Source organism: Pinus tabuliformis, chromosome 3_1 (genome assembly GCF_031772625.1).
Source record: "Pinus tabuliformis cultivar Carrire ecotype Pingquan chromosome 3_1, CPIR1, whole genome shotgun sequence".
In the NCBI taxonomy this organism is placed as follows: Eukaryota; Viridiplantae; Streptophyta; class Pinopsida; order Pinales; family Pinaceae; genus Pinus; species Pinus tabuliformis.
Genome location: NC_142301.1, coordinates 306,484,679 through 306,510,234, shown reverse-complemented (window position 1 = coordinate 306,510,234; position 25,556 = coordinate 306,484,679). Strand labels below are relative to the sequence as shown.

Genomic DNA, 25,556 nt, shown 5'->3' with positions numbered 1-25,556 from the left:
TTTTTTATTCTATGGTAGATAATTTTGACTCAAATTTAGAAGACAAAGATCTCAAAATTTTCTCTACTAAAGTAGCCTCCTTTATCTCTTCACCCAGATTCTTCATACAATTAACAATCTCATCTACACGTAAAAAGTAGCTAGAAATACTTTCATCACTATGCATATTAAGAATTTCATACTGAATTCTGAGAGTTTGGAGCTTAGCATGTTTTACCTGGGAGTCTCCTTCATAGCTCTGAATGATTTTGTCCCATATCTCTTTGGCTGTCCTAAGCTGAATGATTTTGACGAATTTTGATTCTAATAGACTTCCCAAAAAAGTATTGACTGCTTTGGCATTGGTTTCGTATAACTTCTTACCTGTTGTATCTGTAGGTATTGTTGCTGGAAATTGATATCATCCATCCACAATTTACCAAACATCGGCTCCAAGGGACTGAAGATAGGCTCTAGTTCTTATTTTCCAATATACCAAGTTGTTCCCATTGAAGATTGGTGGTCTGATAGATCCCATGCCTTCGTGATTTTTCATCTTGAAAGATCTCCCTTCAAGCGATCAACCTTCTTCTGAAGGACTTGCTCTGATACCAATTGTTGGAAATAATACTGAGGGGGGGGGGGGAGAATCAGTATTTACAATTCAATAATATTTCATTTCCCATTTAGATTTATATATGCTAATTCAGTGAAGTGAACTTTCATGTGCATGCATCTGTGAGTAAAGAAAATAGTGTATACCCAAAGAACTTATGATTTAGTTAATTCATCATGTGTTTATCTTTAATCAGTGCATCAGTACTTTATTATACAGTAACTAGGTGCAGTAATAACATAATAAACCATCACACATAAGCAACACACATGAACACCAAGATTTAAGGTGGCAACCTAATGTGGGAGAAAAACCACTTGTTGTCGTCTCTATCTTCTTTCTAATATAAAGAAAATATGTTTACAATATTGTACTGGTGCAGACTCATACCAGTACACAACCATCCACATACAGAAGGCTACAACCTTCTCTTGTTCTCTAGCTTCTACTGGAAGGGTGCTACAATAGCCTAGATCTTGTACTATCCGATATGTTTACTAGTATGTAGGTGCTGGCCTACAGAAGGCTACGACCTTCTCTCTTCCTCCCAGGACCATGTTTCATAAATTTTCAGACTGGATGCTCCTAGTACACAACAACACAATATAAAGGCCTCATTTCATCAAATTTTCACACTGGACCCATCAGAAACTTTGAAGCTCAAATTCTATAATAATAACTGCATCAACCAACAACCAGTCAATCTGAACAGTCAGATCACTATCACCAAAACATTGTGTTGAACCCAGAAACCTACATCATCATTCAGAACCAGCTGCAACCTCAAAAATCATACATCAAAATGCATACACTACTTTAATGAACCCAACCTACGTGTATACGCTACTTCCTTTAACCAAACATACGTATACCTCCAAAACTACTAAATCATAAAAACTTATGAATCAAATATGTACCAACCAGTAATATTCTGAACATCTACTATCAAATTACAGAGATATATATAGTTAGCAGTAAATATCACCCTTCTCACTTAATCAATCAATCAATCAAACTCAATCTCCTTATGCATTTAGTTCTACTAACAAGAAATCATTGAAAGACAGTAGTAAACCAACAACACTGATCAGATAGATCAGTCATTTCTGAATAACAATATTTTCTTTTGTAAACGCTACTTGGTAGCGTCGAACCAACATGTATACGAGCCTTCACCTAGGTGAACCAGCATATATATATGAAAATACTAACTTACAACTTTGCTGCTATTCCAGATTTCAGACATACCCAGATCATAACATTTAAAGAATAAAACATGTGTAAGCAATCACATCTAGCCCAATCAATATCATATCATTCAATGATAAGTCATTTCAGGTCTCATGATCCTGATCCAACATTGAATTCAAGGTGCACACAATATTTCAAATTATATCATAATCATATCCCTTGCAACATAAAATATAGTTTAGATAGAAGTATTCCTAAGAAACCCTTTCACTTGCACACTTGGCCCTTTGATCTTCTCCTCCTTATATAGTTTTTGGCCTTTCTCAATACCTCGGACCAAAACAACATTTAAAACCTGTGGTATTCTTGGACGGGATCAAATAGTTGTTACTTCGCTCAATATTGTGGGCTAATACCATGGTATTGACCCTTGGTATTCTTTAATCTTGAATTTCCTTTATTTTCCATCCCATACGTGCTTTTCCTCTTGTGAAAGTGTGTGCATACATATACGCTCTTTTTGTTCTATAAACCTACGTGTATACACTTATTTGACAAGTTTAACTTGTGTATACAAATTAAATTGTCTTAAGACATCCTTTTCCTTCAACTTCTTGATTCTGATCAGTAGACCTTTGTTCCAACATCTTGTTCTTCTATACCAATGTCATGTTACCTCTGAATTGACCTGTTAAAATGTGAGTTTCCATTTTGTCAAATATGAGTAGACATGTGAGTGATTTGCCATCAAGGACAACACTTGTATCATAATGCCAACAGATTTCTCGTGAAATCCTTGTTATAACATTTCTACTAAGAAGACATAAGGATACATGCAAAAACTGATCTACAAAATTACTAAATGAATATTCCTATAAATTCTTTCTCACCAAGGAAGTCCAATGAATGACTGATAGTGGTCTTCCTTGTACATCCACCTTCTGCAACTGAAATTTGAACCTCTCTACTTAATAGAACAACATCAAATATACAAGGATTGATTGTTGTTTGAATGCACCTTCAGCAGTAAACTTCACAAACTAATCATGAATAACATTTGATAGATATTGACTATAGTTGACAATGATTGATGGTTTCCGACCAATTTGAGAACACTGACAAGAATCTAAACATTACCTCATCTACCCATCAATTTTTTGGGTAACCTAATAGGAAAGTAACCATAGAAATAACTTGCCTTAACCTTTCATGGAAAATAGAAGCAGAATATGGGGAATTATTTCTGGGTAACTCAGATTTTTCAGGCAAAAAGGAGTCACATTAGGGGAATTTTGAGGTCTAAAATGGGCCTTCTAAGAAAAATGTACAACCCAAAAAAACTTTATAAGAACTAATATGATTCAATATGATGATCTCAACCATAGGGGATGATTCACCATTTTTGGTGTAAAAGAGTAAAAATATTAAAAAATAATAAAACTACTTTTTCAACTTGTATTTTTAACTTATCTCCCTAAGTTTTTATTCAAATTTCGACCAAGAGTACTTGTTGGATGAAAAATTTAATTCCTCATCCAAGGAGTACCCATGTTGCATAGTTTCAATGGACCCTGCTACACAGAAAAAGAGAAATACATGAAAAAACGTGAATACAATCATGTTTTCCTTGTATTTCTCATTTTTCATGTAGTATGGCCCATCGAAATTATGCAACATGGTTACTCCTTAGATGAGGAATCAAATTTTGCATTCAACCAAGGTTTCCACTCGAAATTTGAGTAAAACCATACGAAGATAAGTTTAAAATACGAGTCGAAAAAAATACTTTTTTCCTTTTTCCCTCTAAATTTTGATGATGTAATCTAATCTTATTTTATTATTTCCCCTAATGAAAATATGGGCTAATTGAGAGAAAGTAAGATTCTAGTATATTTCGATGAGTGAATTAGTGGAAAATGGATATAAGGGAGCTTGAGGATTAATCTAAAAAGTTTGGAAGATAGCTTCCACTGTAATTGTGAGTAAGATTTCATTATTTTGGGAAATTACAACCTTCTAGCTAGGGAGATACCTGGGATGACGCCATGTAACAAATTCTTGGAAGACATGAGTTTAGGAAAAAATAAATTGAGGTAACAATGGCTAAGAATTTTTTATTTGCCCAGTTGTGTAGCTCATACAAGTCGAACTCACATTTGGTTTCCACTATTTTATGTTGTGTGTTGACCAAAGGAAATTCATATAAGTTATAAACAGGAGGTAATACAGGACTTTCAACAACCATTTTCACCTTTCCTTTATGAGACAACATATTTTGCTGTAATGGAGTCTATGGAAATAGTGTTAACAGAATGTAATTGACTGATTATAGAAGGGGAATGTTGTTGCAAAGGACGTTGGTGCACTTGAAAACATTCAGGTCAAAACCTGCATGAATAAATGAAATGGAAAAAGGGACTAATGCAAGGTGATGTGAGGTTTTTTAAAGTGAAAGGGGGATGATTAACTGAAAAATTAGTTTTTTTGGAGTGTATTAAAATAATTAAACGTTGGTGGGAGTCATTAATGGCTAATTTCCATATAAGTGTTGGCATAAATATTTAACGACAAACGGTAATGTCACATGGGCGGATGAGTGGATGATAGGTGGCATGCCCTAAATGGAGCGATAACAGACAATAACATGTGGTGCTTTTCGGGGGGGTGCAAATGGTAAGCGGTAAAGGAGGGGAGGGCCCTGAAGTCACCGCGGAGTCGCCATGTAGGTTTCAGCAATTCCCACAAAACCATATTTCGAACCCCCCCTCATTAAGTTCTAAAAGCTAGAGGGCGGGGGGAGGGGGGCGAACATCATCCTCCGTTGTTGATCCATGCAGGGACAATCTTGTTAATTAAATCACACAAGTGCTTTATTGAAAGGTGACAAAACATCACATTTCCCTTTATTTGCAACTTTAATGAAATATGTTTCTATAATTAATCGAAATTAAGCATAATAAAAAAAACTAAAGTTGCATTTTAACCAGCATGCCCTTTTGGGTATTTTTTATAATTATTTTCTTTCTGCCCTTTTATTCATTTTTTTCATTATTTTTTATGTTTTTTTCTATTTTTCTTTTCTCTTTTCTCTTTTTTTTTTTCTTTCAAAAGTTAAAATCAATTTAAAGTAAAAAAATAATTACAACATCCCGTTGGGATAAATAGCTAGATAATCATACCTTGATCACTATGTTTGTAGGACCCTTACAATGGCTCCAATGGGGATGGAGTCCTACCTGTGAGGTGTCAAGAACACCGTAGACTAGTAGCCTTCTCCATTGGGCACTTATTTGACCCTCAATCAACTGAAACTAACTTGATTGACTAAAATATCATTAAAAATGGTATCAACTCATTAGAAACTTAGGGCCTTCACTGTGGGCTTCAATTTCTAATGAAAGTCACCCACACCTGCAGTATTTGAAACAAAAAATGGTATATACATTGTTGTGTTTGAAACCAGCGAAACTTAGGTGAAGTAATATTTGACTAACCTAGCATTGACAAGCCCTCCAGCGAGTAATTCCCCTATCAGGTATTTCAATAGAAATGCATTGGTCCCACGGAAAGCTTCAATCTTGTAAGGGCCCTTCCACAAACTGTTAAATTTTCCATGTTTTCCCTTTTCCTCATTTCTGGCGTCCCATTTTAACACAAGGTCATCAAGCTGAAAATCATCATCTTTCACCCTCCTGTCATGAATCCTTTTGATCTTATCCTGGATTAGCTAGGTGTTGTTGTAGAATTCTTCTCTAGTCTGTTGCAATTGTACCATTTGATTTATCCTTCTTTGCACATCATTTGTTTCTACATCTAATTCCTGCAATAATTTCAACACCAAAATTCCTAGGGAAGTAGGGAAAAATGCATCAACTCCATAAACTAATTGGAAAGGTGACATTCCAATTGACTTCTTAGTACTTACCCTATCAACCCATAGAGCATTTATCAAATTATTGTGCCAAGATGTTTTGTCCTCTTATAACAAATTCTTGATTATATTGACCAAACTCTTGCTAGAAGACTTTGCTAAGCCATTTCCTTGAGGATAAATGTAGTAGAATGTCCTAGCAATATATGATATTTATTGCAGAAATCAACCATATTTTTATATTTAAATGCAATATCATTATTAGTTATGGATCTTGTGAGGACACCCAAACCTAGAAATAATATTATGTTCTATGAATTGGATAATTATTAAGTCTGTGGCCTTCCTAGTTGGAACTGCTTCTATCCATTTGGTGAAGTAATTTGTGGTTGTTAGAATCCACTTGTGCTAGGCTGAAGAACTTGGATGAATAGCCCCAATAAAATCCAAATCCAACTGTTGAAAAGGTACTTCTACTGAAATAGGCTTCAAAGGGAAAGGTAAGAGTTTTTTCCTCCCTTCAAAGATCTGACATTTATGACAAGTAGAAACCCTTTTGTTGACATCAGCAAACAAAGTAGGCCAGTAGAAACCAGCTCTCAAGATTTTATTTGTTGTAGTATTCCAGAAAATATGCCCTCCACAATCACCTTTATGAAACTCTTCTATTATGTTATCTTCCTTATACTCTAACAAACAATTCAATGACATTCCTCCAACATCCTTCCAATATAAAGCCTGATCTAGAATGTAGAATTTGACAGCCTTTAATTTAAGAAACCTTGCTTTAGTCTTTGTCAGACCAGGTGGATCTTTTAAATGCTGCAAAACATAAATAATATTTGTATACGAGGGGGAAGCAACAAATTTTTGTGATACCTGTTGGGCAGACTCTTCGTCATCATCTTGAGCAACAATAAAATTGATATCCAATGCATACAAATTTGATTCAGCCATCAATTAGGCTAATCCCTAACTCTTAATAAGATTTGTGGTCTTAAATTAAATATCATATTCCATAATAACAATTATCCACTTACCTCGCTTCCCTTCTAGATCACTTTGAGTAAGGATGTATTTTACTAATGCATTGGGAACAAAGGCAATTATATCAGAATGCAATATATACACTCTGAAGTCCTTCAAGGATTTTACTAAGGAAAAATCTTGTTTTTCCATGATATTATATTTCAAAGAATCATCTCTTAATCCCGTATTGAAAAAAACTATGGGTTTCTCATGATGATCTCAGTTTTTCTGCATTAGTAATACTGCAATAGTGTGCTCTGAGGGAAACGAAAAAATCATGAAATCTTTGGTGTAGTCAAGACTAGCCAAAATAGGAGCATGAGTGAATGTTGACTTTACCTCACTAAATGACCTTTTTTCTTTAGCATTACATTTTATTTCACTGTTCTTTCTCAACATGTTAGTGATATCTCTCAAAATTTCAACCAAATTTAGAATAAACCTCCTCAGAAAATTTATCCTGCCAATGAAAGACTACAATTCCTTTTTGTTTCTTGGGGGATCAATTTTCATGATGGACTAAATTATACTTGGGTCAATTCTGATACCATATTTGGAAATTATATGACCTAGAAGTTTATCTTCTTCCAGACCGAAAAGAAACCTTTTAGGATTCAAATAAATACCAAATATTCTACATTTCTCAAAGACAATTTTCAAATGAAACAAATGATATTCATCAGTTTTAGAAAACACAATGATGTCATCAAGATATATCACAATAAATCTGTCTTTTTCATCTGCAAAAGAAATATCCATTGCTCTCTAAAAAGTTTCCCCTGCATTCATAAGCCCAAAATGCATCTTCACATACATGAAATTTCCCCATGTTGTTGTGAAGGTTGTTTTGTCTTGATCATCTGGATGTACCAAAATCTGGTTATAACCAGAGAAACCATCAAGTAAATAAATTCTTCTAGAACCAACTACCCGCTGCAAAATGTTATCCATCTTTGGCAAGGGGTAATTGTCTTTGAGAGAAACCTTATTGAGGTTCCAAAAATCTACACATAACCTTATTTCTCTAGTATTTTTCCTCACTAGTACTAGATTTGATAACCATTTAGAAAATCTCAAAGGTACAATAATCTTGGCATCAAAAAGATTCCTTACCTCTTTCTCAATTAAGGGCAACAGAACAAGGTTCACTCTCCTTAGCTTTTACTTGAAATTTTTATGAGCTTCTTTAATATAATAGTAAGTTGAATGACACTTGTGTCATATGCCTTTAATTCCTCGTATCCCCATGCAAAAACATCACAATTTTCTCTCAACAAATCAATGTATTTATGCTTCTCTTCTGGAGGTAAAGACTTAGAAAGCATCACAATATTTGGTTTGTCTTTAGTCCCTATGTTACAATCCTCCACTTCAGTTCTGGTAGGTTGCATTTTGGGCTTTTGAGCCACATCATTGAAATCAAATAATTCTTCAAGTGGTACCAAACCTCTTGGTATCACATTATCCCTTAACTGCATGATTTCAAGATTTGTTTCATGTTCATCAAGGTTCTCACTGATCTTATTCAAAATAGTTTCATGTCTATTATCATCAACACTATTTTCTACATCAATATGAAAATTTTCAAACTCCCCCTTTAATTGCAAAAAAAATTAAAATTGTTTGTCATTGTCAAACACTTGCTACTACCTTATGTTATCCACGACAGATAGCCTATGTTTTACCTCAATCTCATATTTCGTATTTTTTCGGAAAGGAATCTTACATTTACTTGTTGAGGTAGCCAATGCATCAAAAAACACATTCTAACTTCTAGGAATCAAAGACAACTGATATTCTAGAAAGCACTGCAACAAATCTCAAACAACATTCATGTATGCCCTCAACCTGGGGTGTTTGGCCGAATACTCACCTTTAATTTGATTAATGATGAATTATGAATCTCCATAGGCTGAAATCCTTTTGGCTCTTACCTTTTCAATAGTTGCAACCCCAAAATAAGTGCCTCATATTCGGAAACATTGTTGGTACATTGGAAGACACGCTTATAGGAATACTTCTTTGACCTGCCTAATTTTGTGTCTAAGATCCATGCACCAGCCCTAGATCCTTCCTTTTTGACTGCCCCATGAACATCCATATGCCAAAGGCCTTCATCATTATCATTTTTTGATTCAGTCTTTAATTTCACATCCCTTGTTTTCTCTAGTTCACTTTCCATGTATTGAATTTCTTCTTCCAAATATATGTCATTATCTAAAATGAAAGAATACATGTCTGAATGTACAGAATAAAGTGGGTAATTATTGGGTTTGTCCTAATTGCTTACCATATATTTCATAAGAGTCTCCCTGTACAATCTCCTTTGTTTCCCGAAAACAAGAATAGTTGCATATGTCATATCCATTTGCAATGTGCCTTGCAACTTTTCTCCCCAAGACCTTGACAAGAGCATTCCATATTTTGGAGGGATATCAGCCACAACAATATCCATCACTATACTTTTTGCTTGGATTTGGGTAAGGGTCACACATAAATCCTTGATCAAACCTAAACATCTTACCCTGCTTAAATCAAAAGATAAAAGTTCTTTATATGGTTTGGTTATATCTAATTCGAGTTTCTCTGTAATTACTTTTAGCATAATATTATGTGAAGAAGCCGAATCCAACATGGCATTATGCAAAATGAAATCATGAATGTTAAGGCTAACATAAAATGGTGGCACATTATCATCTTTTTAATTTCCTTCGACTTTTGGTCCAAACAACAATCTAGGCTAATCATCACTTATATTTACAGTATATGTTCCTTATTCTATCTTTAGTGCCTTTATAACTTGACTTCCATATACATCCTTTTTCATTAATTCATTCAATGGAACAAAAAAATTAACCTTTGACAGCTCATTTTCAATGTTAAAATAAGGTTGAGGTGTTTCTACCTCTTTCACATTTTTATATTGCTTTTGAGGGGCTTCCTTTGGAGGATCAACCTTTGTTTGACTTGTAGAAGGCATATCAGTTTGGATCTTTTTAGGAGGATTTGGTGCAGATTTTTTATTTCTCAGATTATATTGTTTATGCACTTCCATAATGACATTTTGATAGCCCTTTTTGTAATCCTCTGATTATATAGGCATCACATCTTGTTGTGATAACAAGAACAAATATTGTTCCTCTTTGGTCAAGAAAACATTATATGTTTCTCCTTCACCAAAAAGATTGATCTTATTCTCTTCTAGATCTTCTCCTATATCATGTTATTCCTCAAAATAATTTTCCTTAAAATGAGGTCTAACTTGTTGTTGATCTGTTGGGTTTCTTGTTTCTCTTTGCTTGATTTGGGGTTATTGTCTTCTGAAATTTGGATTCTTGATCTGAGGACCCCCTTGTGGTTCTTTTGGTGCAACTCTATCTGTTAAAGTCATTCTCTCCATTATTCTCTCCATATTTTTAACAAAAGTGTCCAATTTTACATCTGATGACGAAGAAGGTTCTTCTTTAATGGTTACTCTTTTCTCAGACCTCAACTTCGATTTCTTGGCCAGCAAATGGAATCTACACTAACAAAATTCTTTTGCATCTCCTTGAATGTAACTAGATTTCTTTCCCTCAACTGATAGGCCATGTTAGCATCAAACCCATCTGGATATCGATGTAAGGCCAACCTTGATGAGGGATTTATTTCTGTTGGAATAGAATTATAAAGATTCTTCAATCTAACTGAATATTCTGGAACTAACTCTCCTGTAGCTCTCCTTAAACTTTTATATTTTGCAATAATCTGAAGTGGATTATTTTTAAGCACCCAACGAGAAAGAAAAATTTGATGAAATTGTTGTAAATTAGCAATACTTCCTACCGCCAATCCCCTATACCAGTTTCTCACTTCACCTATCAAACTTTGAGCAGACAACCTTATTCGAACACCATCATCATCAACCTCTTCTAGGTATGCAAAGTCATTCATCTTATCAATGTGTTGCTGAGTTGTAGTGTGCCCAGTGCCATCGAATTGGGGTATAATTTGTGAATAATTCAGTGGCATAGAATTTAGTGGTTGTTCTAGAACCAAAGGAGAATAATGGGCTACCATTTTTGGAATATGAGAGGTAGATGAAATTGTATTTGTGCCTGATGTTGGAGGTGGCAAAGGCGGTGGGGTTGTGATATGTTGAGTTGTTATAAAAGGAGTATTGATAACAGATGTAATACGTGTTGTTTGCTAATTTTGCCCACTTTTTATCCACCTTTTTATCCCTTTCATGTACTCATTTCATGCCCTTGTTGGTCGATTTTCATTCTAAACAGCAAAGGTACACCTACTATCATGTCTTTTTCAATTGTAAATCAATGAAGTGTAGTCATAGGGGATTATTTTCTAAAGCCGCTTACTAACTTAGGTTTTCGTTCATATTTGGAGGCATGATGATCAAAGGCATGATTCAGCGTATGGTGACTATTGAGCTGGAAACGTTATCTTTAGATATTAGCTCCAATGGTGGATCAACCTATCGACCAACACAAATGCTATCTTTGAATTATGTTGTATCTCAAGAAACCGCTATGTATTTGCAGGCAGATAGTTGTTGTAATCTTAGGCACTGTCAGTTGATTATTGAAATGTATAAGTGGTGATTACAGGGCTAGGAAAGCCATGGCTAGGAGATATATGATATTTTTGGGTTGTAATAGCAGACCTCTGTAATGATATTTTGATTAATAAAATTTTTATCTTTTGAGTATTTTATAGATCTCGATCTTGCCACAACCCTGATCAGGGAGTTGGGTCCACTTTCCTGACCAGGAGATGTTGGATTAGATGTGTGCATAGGTTTATTTTATGTTCTGTTATCTCTTTATTGTGTAATTATTTCAGTGTGTTGTTTTGAGTCTTAACTTGTTGTTACTCTTATTTGTTGTTACAATTATAACATGTTGTTACACATTGTTATGTTATGATTAAATGTTCAATGCTGGGTAGGGAAACTGTGGCCTGCATATACCTTGCATGATAGCCTTGAAATAACCAGTCGAGCCTCATTTGACAATTAATGTGGAATTGGGTGAATTGCATGATTCATATCTAAACACCAACATTTTGGCATCGTTGCCCAGGAGGCTATCAAAAGGCGCAAAAGTACAACCAACATTGACTATAAGACCATTCTCTCATCGTAGGTAGGGAATTTTTTCACCCTGCTCCAAGTCTTGAACATTAGATTGTTTGTTTATTTCATAGGAACTTCTCTCTCATCCTTGTTATAGACATTTTTGTGCCTAACAGCATGGAGCATGAAATGTCAATAATCTGAGGGATCCAAAGTCCCTAAACATGTTGTTCTTACCCTTAGAGGAACAAGGTCTGCAAACCACAGCACTGAAAATCAGTTCTCCACCTGAAAACACTCAAAAACAGGCTATTTCTGGATCATGTCAGCTGCTCCACTGAGCATCTGCGTTGAATGTCAACTGCTCCTCCTTGTACCTGCACTGAAGGTCAAAACTAATGAAGGCTGCCTGCGCTGGGCGAGATTGGCCAAGTGGCACAGTCATTCTGCAAGGTGTCAACTGCCCAGGAAGCTTCCAAACTGACACTTGGGTCAAGGAATTCGCCTAGTGATGAGTAAGAGGGTCTTGATCTCCAAGTGGAAGCAAGATTCTCCAAGTGGACTCAAGAACTGAAGATTAACTAAAGTGGGAGAGGACACTAGTCAGCTTTATGCCAGTCTCAAGATGACTCATCCTTTCTCCAAAAACCTATATATAGATCTCTCTCATGAGGTCTAAGGAGGCGGGAATTTTGTGCAAGTAAGGAAGTGTTGTTGGTTTGAGTATAGAGCTATTGGGTGTTTTGCTTGAAGGAGGTGAAGAGGAGATTTCTTTCAGCTGGGAGGTGTTGCTGGATTGGGCCTACTGTGGTTGTAACTCTCTCAGAACTTTACTTCTATTATCAATAAAGTATTTGAGGCTCTTCTATATGCATGTGTCTTTATGATGAATAGATGCTTGTATATTTGATTTATGCTAATCCTATAATCGATTATGGATGTATGCTTCTTGTAGTTTCCTTTTCTTGTGCTTTTACAGGATCTGTGTGCAGCTGGGCCGGTGAAAGAACAAGGAGCTAGGAGCAAGCGGCAAGGAATGAAGACTGGATCGACTATTAGCGCAAGATAACAGTTAGTAGATCATCCTTTTCTTCCCTCTCTCATCTCATAAAGAAGAAACTTTGAATAGCTTTGCATTCAGTTGTTGCTGAAGTACTATCACCTTCAGAGTGGGATAGAGGCATTCTGCATTAGATACTTTTCCCCCCAACAAATTGGCGACTCCACTGGGGAGCGTATCTTGTTGGTTGTTTGTGGTTTTTTGCTATTCATTTCATAAACAAAGGGAGTACCGAATCGAACTGTGTTTGAATCCATCAAACACAAAGTAGAGGGCAGCTACTCTAGCTCAGTTTCTGGGCAATTTTATGATTTGAAGAGCTGATCCACAAGGACTCTAATAAGCTCTTAGTGATAGCATTTCATCATCCTTTTCTTCCCTCTCTCATCTCATAAAGAAGAAACTTTGAATAGCTTTGCATTGCAGGCTGTACAAAGGCTGTCTGCATTTCAGCGCAGTTCCTGAAGGGGCTACCTGCGCTGAAGGTCAAACAGGCAGTGTTACACCTGCGTTGGACCAGTCTTGGCTTGAGCTACTGGGGTTTCCTGCTGTGTCTTGCCTTGTTTTCACTATTGTTTTTGTTGTTTGTTGCCAGTTAGTAGGCCTATCTGAAACCATCTTCCTTTGTCATTATTCCGCCTCAGTTGTATAAAGAAACTGTATTTGTTCTTTTGTATTTCTTGTGTCATTTACAGTTTCCCATAACGAAAGTGAACCAGTCTTGCAATGTTCTCTTAGATCTAGACCTGTGATTAAGTGTCGTTTTGATCTTAAGAGATAGTTTATTTGTTGTTCATAGCTGATTGTGTTTGTCGCTTTCGTTACATGGTTTGAATTCATGTATTTCTAAGTGTCGAAACAAGTGAATCGTAAGATGTCTTTCGATTTTGGACAAACTTGTTTGCTTTCGCTTGAAATTGAATTCGAAATTATACAACAGCTTTCTTTTTGTATTTCATCAAACATTAAGGAAGAGAAAAGAAATACTTGCATTTTTGCATTTTGCATTGAGTTTGTATGTTGATTTAGGAAGAAAGTGCATTAGCGAGTGCTCTTTGATCTGTGTGAAAAGGATTTTATCTCTCTTTTCCCTCAGTAGTTAAGATTTTCATAAGTCGAAAAGATTTGAAAAGCTTGCTTCTCATCTTAGGCTGCATTTAGGAATTTGTATCAATACATCTCGTGGTGAACCTTGAAAGGCAAACTTTAAAAATATCAACTTAAAATATATTGAATGAACCTAACAACGCTTTGAAACATAACGCAAACATCTAGAGGTCTAAGCTAGAGATGTGTTCCGGCGTCGTTAAACATAGTGACTGTCGATCTCGACGAAGGTGGGTGATTCCTCCTGAGAGTCGGTGGCACTAATACGGACTTGTGCTCCCACGTACCGTCGCGTATATATTGGGAGACCCCTATAGGATCAAAGCCTTTATCCATAGGAAACCGTGTCGGCCACCCTACTGATCGCAATGCAGTGAACACAGCATTCACGAAGATCGACCACTCGTACCGTAAAACGTATTCTGTGGTTTTGCGAAAGGTTTGGCACACCCTCTGCCTAGATCTCCAGAGCAGTTTCTTTTGGCCTTTTTCAAACTCTATAACTAAAAATGTCCAACCGAGCATTTGTCACTTCGGGCTCGTTAATACATCAAAGGAGACTAGAGTCATCTTTAGCTTTTTCTCCACTCTTAAAAAGTGAAAAAGCAAGTTGTGTCTAAAAGTGTCTAATAAAATTCATTCAATTCGGAAACACAAATTTCCCCTTTTAATATTTTGGTTGATCGAGTAATCCGCTATCGTGGAAGAAAGTCAATTAAAAACCCGTCGTTCGCGGAGGCTTGCGAGTCAACCGTCCTTGTCCCCAGAATCGAAAACAGTACGGGCAAAGCGAACTCATTTAACCGGTTCAAAATCTCCTTTGAAAGTTAGAACAAGTGTTCCTACTACATCCGAGGTTCCGGTTACTCCTACAATTTCTGGAAACCCTGCCTCTATAGAAGAAGTTCAACAGCCACAGAAGGACAGTAATACTGATCCTAGTCTGGGGGCAAATACTTGTGTAACTGAACCAGTTCCATCTGTAATCGGTCCAGAGAGTTTTGCTCCTCAAACAACTGTCGCTGTCGAAGCAACCACTTCTTCGGCACCAGAAATATTTTACGGACCTGACGGTCTTCCTCTTCCACCGGGTTTGATTGCGATAGAGGAAATTGCAGAGGATCCGCAAGCAAGTACTCCAACTCATTTTGGAGTCGGGGTCACTCTATTTCCTTCATCAGAAGTTAATCCACCACAAGTGGAAGTTCCTGTAGAATCGCTAGGCAATCTATTGGATAGACTTAAAATGTCTGAACAACCATCATCATCTAGGACTGTGTGAAATGACATAGCGACAGCAGAAGCTCTTGTCATCACTCCGACGATGTTTGCCGGCATACCAGCTGTCCCAACTAGTTCTCAACAGCTAGAAGGAGTCCACCAGGGGACTATTTCGACAGTGTGGTCTGTTCCAGTTTGTTCATCCGGAGTAATACCCGACAACTCTTATGTTGAGACTCAACAGATTGATCCTCATGGAGGAAAATCTGGGCCATCAATCCCTTTTAATTCCGGATTGCTACCGTATGGGGGGCAATATGCCGTTTCATTACCCCCTCCGGGAGGGTATCCATATGTGAGTTCACAACAATGTTCAGGTTATACTGGAATTGCATCAAGTAGTTGGGTACCCATGCTACCTCAACAACCAAGGATTGTATATTCTATGCAACAGTGTGTACCTGTGACGAACATCCCAACCACACCGGCTATTGTAACCGTGTCACAAGTTCAAGCGATACCTGTTACATGTCAACCTCAGGTTGTAATGCAACAGTTGCTTGACCATGGGTCGCAACCACAATCGCCAACTAGTGGGTCGACACAAGTACAAACGGGTACAATTACCCCACACCTTGGTCCAATGGTTAGCATGGCGCAACAGAACATGGCGTCACAACAATGGCTTGTACCATACCAACAACCGCAGCTCCAGCAAGTATACCAAGGTTCTGAGCAGCAGATCTTTGCGAATAGTGGACAACCGTATATCCAAAACTGTCAAAACCAACCGCTTTACAGTGGTCAAGTCCACCAACCGTATCAATCATACCAACATCAATTACATTATGCTGGTATGCAAAGACCCACTGCTCAAGCGATTCCATCATACCCTGGTTACGCTTCGCCTAACCTGAATCAACAGTTACCATTCGTGGCAACTTTAGAGTTACCTGATTTACATCGGTTAACGAACGATCCGATTGCTTATGCCCCTTGGTGGCCAGCGATTCCTCATAAACTTCCATCTGACATTCCTAAATTCAATGGAAATCCAGGTGAAGACCCGTCGAATCACGTGATGACCTTTCATCTGTGGTGTTCGTCGAACACCCTTAACGATGATTCGATAAGACTTCGCCTTTTTCAGAGGACATTGACAGGTCCAGTGGCTAAATGGTATATTGAATTGCCAAGAGCCTCTTTCGACAACTTTAGTTCCCTAGCCACGACCTTCTTAACCCACTTTCAGTTACCGATAAGGTATGAAACGGGAACAGAAATATTAACCAACTTCAAACAGACAACTGCTACCCATATATCTGATCATATACATGAGTGGCGTCGTCGTCGTAGGATGGTGAAAACATATGTTCCTGATCAGCTATTAGCTGAATGGTTTATAAATTCCTTACTTCCAGCTATTACGGAAGATGTGGCCAAGGGGGGAGTCGTAACAGAGGAGCAAGTTATTGCTCGTGCACAATATTTGGACTTGGTGTATACCCAGTCCGGCACACTCTATGACAAAATACCTGACGCCCCTAGACCGGAATTTTCAATTCCTCCCCCTCCTAAATCAAATAGTGACTCTCATGCCGGTGATGGCGTGATTGGCACCGCAAACACGAAATCGATAAAGGCTTCTGCAAAGAAAGCCCGTAAGAATTTGGATCAAAATGCAAAAGCAGATATTCTTGCTTCGAAAGTAAATGTCGTTTCGGAAGATAAAGGCAAAGAAACCAATCAACCAGGAAGCAAGAAGAAAAAACAAAACAAAGGGAAGAAGAAAAAACAAGGTGAATCATCGCCTAAGGAGAATTCTTCAAACCCTCCTGGGAAAGGGAAACAAATTTATCCATGTCAGATATGTGATGATGAGGATCATTACACAAGGAATTGCCCATTCAAAGCTGAGTTGAAGAGGTTCTTTAAAAGTTCCCAAACATCGGCTGTGTTAACTGATTCGTTTCCTAACCCAGGTCAAAATCTGGTTGATAGCGGAAATGCTTCCCCGTCGCAAGTACTCATGTTGTCGGTTTCAAAACAGCAGAATGATGCTTTGATTTCGACAAGGAACAAAGATTACGGGAATCCTCAGGTGTCAAGCGAAAAAGGTAAAGATCAACCAAGTAGTTCGACAACAACTTCGACAAAAGTTGTGCCACCAAGTATACCTGAACTGACAATAAAACCGCCAAAGGGTGTAGTACATAAGTCGACATTTAATCCTCGCGCCAGAGCGGCACAGCATTATAACATAGTAGAAGATTTGGCCCAATCGCCATCCGCTATTTCGACCCTTGAAGTGCTACAAAATTGTCCAACCCAAAGGCAGGCATTGTTATCAGCAATTGGTGGAGTAGATCCTAAGGATTCAAATCTAGTATCCTTTGATCACAAGGGATATGATCCTCAGTTACCGGCTCAATTAGCTTTCCTTATTCAAGTGAAAGCCCTCAACAAAACTGTTCACAGAACGATAATTGATGAGGGGGCATCGACATGTATTATGTCGATGAGCTGCTGGAAAACTTTAGGATCTCCAACCTTGTCTCGATCATCAAAGGCTTTCGACGGAAGGACTTATACCCCTTACGGTATCCTTAATAACTTGAAAGTTGAACTTGGAGGAAAAACAGTAGAAATTGATGTTGAAGTCATTGATGGAAATCTTGATTATAACATCCTACTGGGAAGACCATGGATTTACGCCATGGCAGCTGTCGTGTCGACTTATTTTAGGAAGATCGCATTCCCGTTTGAAGGAGGGATTACGATCGTCGACCAACAGAATTTCCTCCCAAATGGTTCACAAGTTACAGGAAGCATTCCCATGATCCATGAAAGTAACCATTCAATTCAAGATATCGGAGTAGGATTATTGAAAGACCCCATTTTGATGGGAACTTTCGCGCTACCACCTCCTGTTTATTCGGGAAATGTACCGTTTGTAGCAACCTGCAACATGATATCTTCCACGAAGGTCAACATGGATCATGCAATGGTATCGTCCCCAAGCCCTTTGGAAATATTGTAGCAATCAATGTTTCAGGCATGGGAGGCGAACCCAAATCAACGCTCGTCAAGCGTTTGGGTAGATAGGTCTAGAGAATATGGAACCCCACTAGATCCTTGGTCAAAAGTACATGGGACTGACGAAGGAATTTTACAATCAATGATGATTGAGGGGACACCATGGAATGATCACCACCATCGTTCCCTTCTTCCGGAATATGAAGAGGATACTCAAAGTGACCTTTATCACCCTTCAATATTTGACACTGTAAATATGGTGGATTCCGAGCGAAACCTATCCAATATTGAAGAGACTATAGCCATAAATATCTCGACCAAAGCAGATGTTGTAGAGAATATTTATGTCGGCAAAGGTTGTTCACCTTCAAAACTAGAAATATATAACGCTCTTTTTCGCGAATTTAGAGATGTCTTTGCTTGGTCATATGATGAAATGCCAGGCATTGACTCGAGTATAGTTGAACATGAAATTAAAATGTATCCCGATGTCAAACCAGTAAGACAACGGCTTCGGCAAGTGCACCCGAAGAAAGTCGCTACCATTAAGGCAGAAGTTGAAAAACTTCTCCATGCTGGATTCATCTACCCAGTTCCTCTAACCGATTGGGTATCGAATATTGTCCCTGTTATGAAGAAACAAGGGACGATTAGAGTGTGTGTTGATTATAGGGATGTAAACCATGCTTGTCCAAAGGACAACTACCCTACACCCTTCATCGACCAGATAATTGATGAATGCGCCGGATGTGAAATCTTTTCATTTATGGATGGATTCTCTGGGTATAATCAAATAAATATCCGCCCACAGGACCAGTCAAAGACTGCATTTATTTGTCCGTGGGTCACATTCGCTTATCGAAAATTACCCTTTGGTTTAAAGAACGCAGGGGCGACGTTTCATAGGGCAATGAATTATGCCTTCCATGACATCAAGAACATTGTTCAACCCTATCTCGACGATCTTCCGGCTCATTCGCGAAAGCGGACTGATCATCCGCAGCATTTAAGAGCGATATTTCTACGTTGCCGACACTACAAGATAAGACTCAACCCACACAAATGTGTGTTTTGCGTCAGTTCTGGTCGTTTACTTGGCTTCGTAGTCTCTAAAGATGGGATTCGTCTCGACCCCTGTAAGGTTCAGGCAATCATTAATTTGCCTCCACCTTCAAATTTGCTTCAGATTCAGAAACTCCAAGGGAAAGAAAACTTTCTGAGGAGGTTCATTCCAAATTACGCAGAACTTGCTAAAGGTTATACTCGTCTTTTGAAGAAGGATGTACCTTTTGTCTGGGACCAGGTGGCGCAAGCTTCCTTTGATGCTCTGAAAGAATGTCTAGTAAAAGCATCATTAATGTATGCCCCAGACTATCAAAGAGATTTTAACCTGTATCTGGCTGCAGCGGATACGACCATTGCGATGGTTTTAGTTCAAGAAGTCGATGGAATTGGACATACTATCTATTATTTAAGTAAAAACTTAAACGATACAGAAAGTAAATATTCTTATGTGGAAAAACTAGCGCTTGCAGCTGTTCAAGCGATTCAAAGGTTTCGACATTATGTCCTCTTTCGGAAAACTACCATCTTGTCAGATTGCAACCCAATGACTTATATACTGTCGCGACAGTTGCTTGGGGGCAAATATTCAAAATGGATAGCGATCCTTCAAGAGTTTGATCTGGAATTTGTAAAATCCAAATCAAAGAAAGCTCTAGTTTTCGCAGAATTATTATGTGATTTCCCATCGTCGTCCAACGATGAAACATCAGAAGAGTCAATCGTGGACGAAAGTTTGTTTCTCATATCTGCAAGCGATGAATGGTATGGAGATATCATAGTTTATCTCCAAACCCAAAAATTTAGGTCTAATACCTCTCACTCAGAACAAAAACGTATACGATACCAAGCAAAAGACTACATGATCGTCGGTGATACACTTTACCGTCGCGGTGTCGATACAGTTCTGAGGAGGTGCCTTACCCATGAGGAGGCCGAAAAAGCCCTGAATGATTGTCATTCAGGCGCGTGTGGGGGGCATCAGTGTGGATATGCAACAGCACAAAGAATACTACGAGCAGGATACTTCTGGCCAACCATGTTCAAAGATTGCATAACAGCAGTCAGAAGTTGCCATGCTTGTCAAATCTTTGATAGCAAAACCAGACGACCACCCGCACCCTTGCAACCCATAGTTGTTGTTGGGCCATTCGCCAAGTGGGGCATCGATTTCATGCAATGTAACCCCACCTCGACCGGGGGGCATGGGTATATAATAGTCGCTGTTGACTATTTTACCAAATGGGCCGAGGCGATGCCTACATTGGATAACACTGGTGAAACAGCTGCCCTTTTCTTTTTCAATCATGTAGTCGCCAGGTTCGGCGTACCACAAGCTATAGTTACAGATCATGGATCGCATTTTCGCAATCACATGATGGTCGAATTAGCTGCCAAGCTAGGGCTATCTCACGACAGCTCTACCCCATATTATCCGCAAGCCAACGGACAAGTTGAAGCAATCAACAAGGTCCTGAAGCGTATGTTGCAAGGATGATCGGGGTTCATAAAAGAAGATGGCACCTAATCCTGTACTCAGCTTTGTGGGCTTACCGGACCTTGGTAAAGAACGCAACCAGGTTCACGCCTTTTCAATTGGTGTATGGCCTGGAAGCAGTCTTGCCAATCCAGTGCGAAATTTCGTCGCTTAAACTCGCGATCGACCTCCTCCCGGAACTTCAGAGGAAGAGGCTCGTTTCTTGGAATTAATCCAGTTGGATGAAACCCGTCGTGATGCCGCGTTGGCTAACGAGGCCCATAAGAAACGAGTCAAGGCTCAGTTCGACAAAAATGTCAAACCCCGTGTCTTCTCAGAAGGTGATTTGGTCTTGCTTTATGATCAAGAATCTGATAAATTGGGAGCAGGTAAATTCAAGTCCTTATGGATGGGCCCCTATATTGTTAAAAGGGTGTTAGCAAAAGGAGCCTGCGAGTTAATGGATTACGATGGAATTCCACTGGCGCAGCCTCGCAACGGGTTGTATCTCAAGCGTTACTATGCTTAAATAGTAACCTGTATGCTTTTGTTGTATTTTGTTTTCGCTAAAGCATTTGTTCTGGTCGAGTGATCCACCTTTTTCATTGATGGCAGATGTCAAACCTTATGGAGACATGTGTTGGATATGCCGACGGAGCGAGTTGTAGTTCGCGGAACCTGTCCTCTGCAGCCTGGGCCATTTTTGATCCAAGCGGCGAGTTAGTAAGTTTCAGAGGTGTATGTATTGGGCAATCAACGAATAACATCGCTGAGTATAGCGCGTTGATAGAACTACTCTCTGATGCCATCGCACGTGGCATACGCCGACTAATTGTCAGGCTAGACTCACAGCTTGTCATACTACAACTCAATGGTATATATTCTGTTCGCAATCCAGCTATTTATCGCATGTTCCTAAGAGTTAAGATCTTGGAAAGACGATTTGATTCAATTCAATATCAACATATTTCAAGAAATTTAAACACATTAACCGACTCATTAGCAAACTATGTGTTAGATAGACATTTGCAACATTTATAAAAAGGACACATCATCAAAGATTGTACATATGCATCACGTAAATCAACCAGAATAAAATCCGAAAATCAAAATATATAAGCTGTTTATATAAGTTCATACATAATGTTCTGTAACCAAGACAAAATTGGTCATGTGACCTAAAAACTCAAAAAGATGCTAGGGGGCTTCCTAGCCTAATGGTGCTCATGATAGTACGTCACGGCCTGTGCAATCATGCGTAAGAGACGAGTCCATCGTCTAGGCACGCCAATGGTATGACGCTGCATCTGTAAAGGTAACTCGTCGATCTGTACATCCGGAAGGCCACGAGTAAGGCTCTCAACCTGCTCCTACATAGCTGTAAGGGTCTCGGTGTCGTCAAGATCGCGGATAACAACTCTCCTAGCAGGTTCCCCTGCTGGGGCAGCAGCTGGCGATCTCGGACGAACTGCTGGACGAACATGACCAATATCTGCATGCACCCAAGAGTACAATTAAAAGTCTTGATAGAATAAAGCACATCAACATTATGAATAAGAACAATAAACAGTAATGTGGTCAAAGAGTTTACCAATGGCACCCCACTGCTCGCCATCCGGTAGAACCAAATCCGGATCACCTCGGAAATCCATACCCACATATGGATACTCAGAAAACGCCATCTCCTAGCGCTCGAACCACCTAAAGAAGGCCTCAGTAAAAGTAATCTGATGTTGACCTGCATGCCTAGACATGTGGTCAACCCACCTCTGCATGCGTGGCTCGGTCGGAGAGGGCAAGTCAAGTATGATGTACTGAGGCTGCATCAGTGGGATTTTCTCCAAGGCAAAGGCAGTCAGAATAGAACCAAATCCAAAGTTCTTCAGCTTCCCGTCCTTTATCTTGGTCAATTGACTTTTCATCTGAACAAGTACTGCATCACACCAGTTGAATACTTTCGGTTGGAGACACTCCAGGGCGTGCTGCATATAGGACCGGTTGGCAACATGTAAAGCTGCGCTGCCGGCCATCCTACTAATAGTAAATAGAATGGACCTGAGAGCCCGATCAGTAATCTCACGGATAACAATCTTGCCGTCTCTGCTCGGCTGAGAACCTTCCCTGCAATACTGGCGGACATAATCTCTGGTGGAATCAGTCCCCCGGGCCGTACCTGATAAGGAAACGAAGGCACCACGTCTTGACAACCCAGTCAAGAAGTACATGTCCTCTATGGTCAAGGGGATGGTCTTCCCCCTAATCTGGAATACTTGGTTAACAGGATCCCAAGCATCAAGCATATACTGCAGTAAAGAAATCTGTGCTCTCATACTAGAGATCCGGAAGAACTTCAGCAGGCCACAGTTCCGCAGCGCGTTCACCGTGACCGGGTCATGGAGGGCAATCATGTCCTCCTCTTCATGTTCTCGTTCTCGCCATGTAAGGGACATTTTTCTCAAGTCACCCTGCAAAACAAACAAGAGAGAGAATGAGTTCCTGTTTTGGTGAAAAACTGGCGAAAAAATCATCAAAAATAACCTTAAAACTCAGTCTTTTTGAGCCCAGCGCAGGCAGGAAGTCTCCCACTTGCGCTGAGGGTCAGGCTGCCTTAAGGCAGCTTGACCTTCAGCGCAGGTTTCGAAAGGGAAACCTGCGCTGATCCTAGGGCGCCCTGGCAAAACCCCAGGGGCTCAGAAAGACTGGAAAACAGGCAAAAAACAGGAAAAGGAAACCATGAAAAGAAAGAGCTAGGGTTTAGCTCCTACCTGGTCCAGACGGCGCCGAAAATCGTCCGCAGAATCTCCCGGAATCAGCTGGTGAAAATCAAGGGGGAAGAGGCACCTCCAGAGCTCCAACAAACCAAATGCAAATGAAATGGTAAATGAGAGGTAAAAACACCTTTTAATGGCTTTTTACATAGTACAAAGTGAAATATTAGGGTTATAATCTCATTTTCATGCAAATATTATCCATTTCTAACATAGTTTGTTGCAGCAATTGAAAAATACAGTACTATATTTGAAAAGAGAAAAGCTAGTAATGGTAAAAAATCAAAAATTTGACCACAATTCGAGCAGTTTTAGCATAAAGTTCATGCTCGTTAAAAAATAAACGCAAGTTCGAGCAGTTTTACCGCGGAATTTATGCTCGTTAAAAAATAGAAAAGCATGAGCAAGGGTTCCACCAAAGTTCAAGCTCATTAAAAAATGAACCTATCCCGGTAAATAACCATTGTGATCGTAAATTTATTAGCCATAAAAGCCTTGGTCGTGTTTGCACCCGCCACCTCCATTCCATTTGGCCGATCATTCACCCCCATATGATTGTTTACCCATTTTGAGGAACAGCTGCGAAGAGTGATTTCACTTAGCCATCCTTGTGACACTGCCGTGATTGGAAAATTCCAACCTACACCTGGAATCTGCTGCTATCCCTGTTTATCACTCGTTCCTCAAAAGACGAGTCTTCTTTGAGCTCTTTTCATCTGACTCGTAAAATATGAAAAGTTTGCCAAGTTTTGGCCTTCCAGCTCGTTAAAAGGACCGGAAGAGCTATCCCTCCTCTAGATTTTAATCTTTTTGGACCTGAGGGATTATTGCACAAAAAGGTCGAGCGCTTGTTTTATTCGGCTCGTTAAAGTTATCGAAAATTCATCCCTTTTGTATTGTTTTATACTTTTTCGGACTTAAGGGATTAGATGACGAAAAACAAATTTTGGAGTTAACTTTCTGTACCTTTTCAGACTCTCTAAAAATGAAAAGGACCGAGTTGTCTTTGTCGCTAGACTCGTTAAAATCATTAAATAGCGACAAACTTGTCTTTAGACGAGAACGAGTTTCCCTATCGCTAGGCTCGTTAAAACATAGCGGTGGGCTTGCCCGAAGGGCAGGTTATAGAACAAGCATATGTTATCCTCCTCAAGCTTGACAAAAATAAAGAGGTACTGGTCAGAAATGACTGGGGAAAAATTGGGAGAACCTCAAAGCTTTGATGGTAGCAAGTCGCTCTTGAACATGACACTTTGTCCTCCATACCACATCTGGTTGGGTTGTTTCATTCACCGGTCTCATCACCATGGTCCTCGCAAAACCATCCGTATTTGGGGTAATGCTACCGATCCATCACATTAGTGTCGTTATATGTTCAAGAGATGTGTTCAGAAAGAGTCAACCGTGTCCCATCCACTGCCATACATTATCCTTCATCCACCCATGATCGCCACCCTGAATCATATCTCATAGTTTGTTTTCACCTCCACTAAAGTCATTAGCTCCGTTCCGTGTCACTAATGTGGGATTCATTAAGGCCCTCCTTTGACGGATCGCTTCTTGTCGACTTCAGCTCATTATCCAAGAAGTTGATCTAGGAACACTCCCCCAGTACTTTGAAGCTTGCATGCCTCAATGGCAAGTTTCTCACTTCCGACGACAGGTATACATCAATGACCTTTGACCAGAAGATTTTGCGTGGTGTTCGACGCCAAGTCCTTTATTCACACCACGTGAATTGTACTGCAGTACCTTGAGGGTCATTGTCATTATTGGTGACTCCTCTCGCGCTTGTTAACGGTTTACATTATTGACCGGTAATCAAGCGATGTCTTTCCATGTTCGACTTCAACGCAATTCTCACATGGATCGACTTGTACTTAGAGTGAAGATCGAACGAGATTGAAGACCCCGGATCTAATTTCATCCATCCGGGCTGCGATATATATTCAGGAAATATAAAGACATTTTATATGTACATTATTGCAGCAGATGATCATCCTACTCAAAGGATGATAATTTCAGCAGAGAATTATCAGTCTATCATTAGACGGTCGTCTGTTAT

The 25,556-nt window shown here is 39.1% G+C and overlaps 1 protein-coding gene across 1 annotated transcript; it reads right to left on the bottom strand.

The window, feature by feature from the left end:
- Positions 1–6,065: 6,065 nt before the first annotated feature.
- Positions 6,066–6,614, bottom strand: LOC149187008 (uncharacterized). Its single transcript, XM_089409523.1, has one exon. It carries the CDS (start codon positions 6,612–6,614, stop codon positions 6,066–6,068), a length of 549 nt encoding a protein of 182 aa, XP_089265649.1.
- Positions 6,615–25,556: the final 18,942 nt, after the last annotated feature.

Excerpts from the sequence above, each read along its gene's own strand:
- LOC149187008 (XM_089409523.1), bottom strand. The coding sequence starts at position 6,614 with ATGGCTGAATCAAATTTGTATGCATTGGATATCAATTTTATTGTTGCT.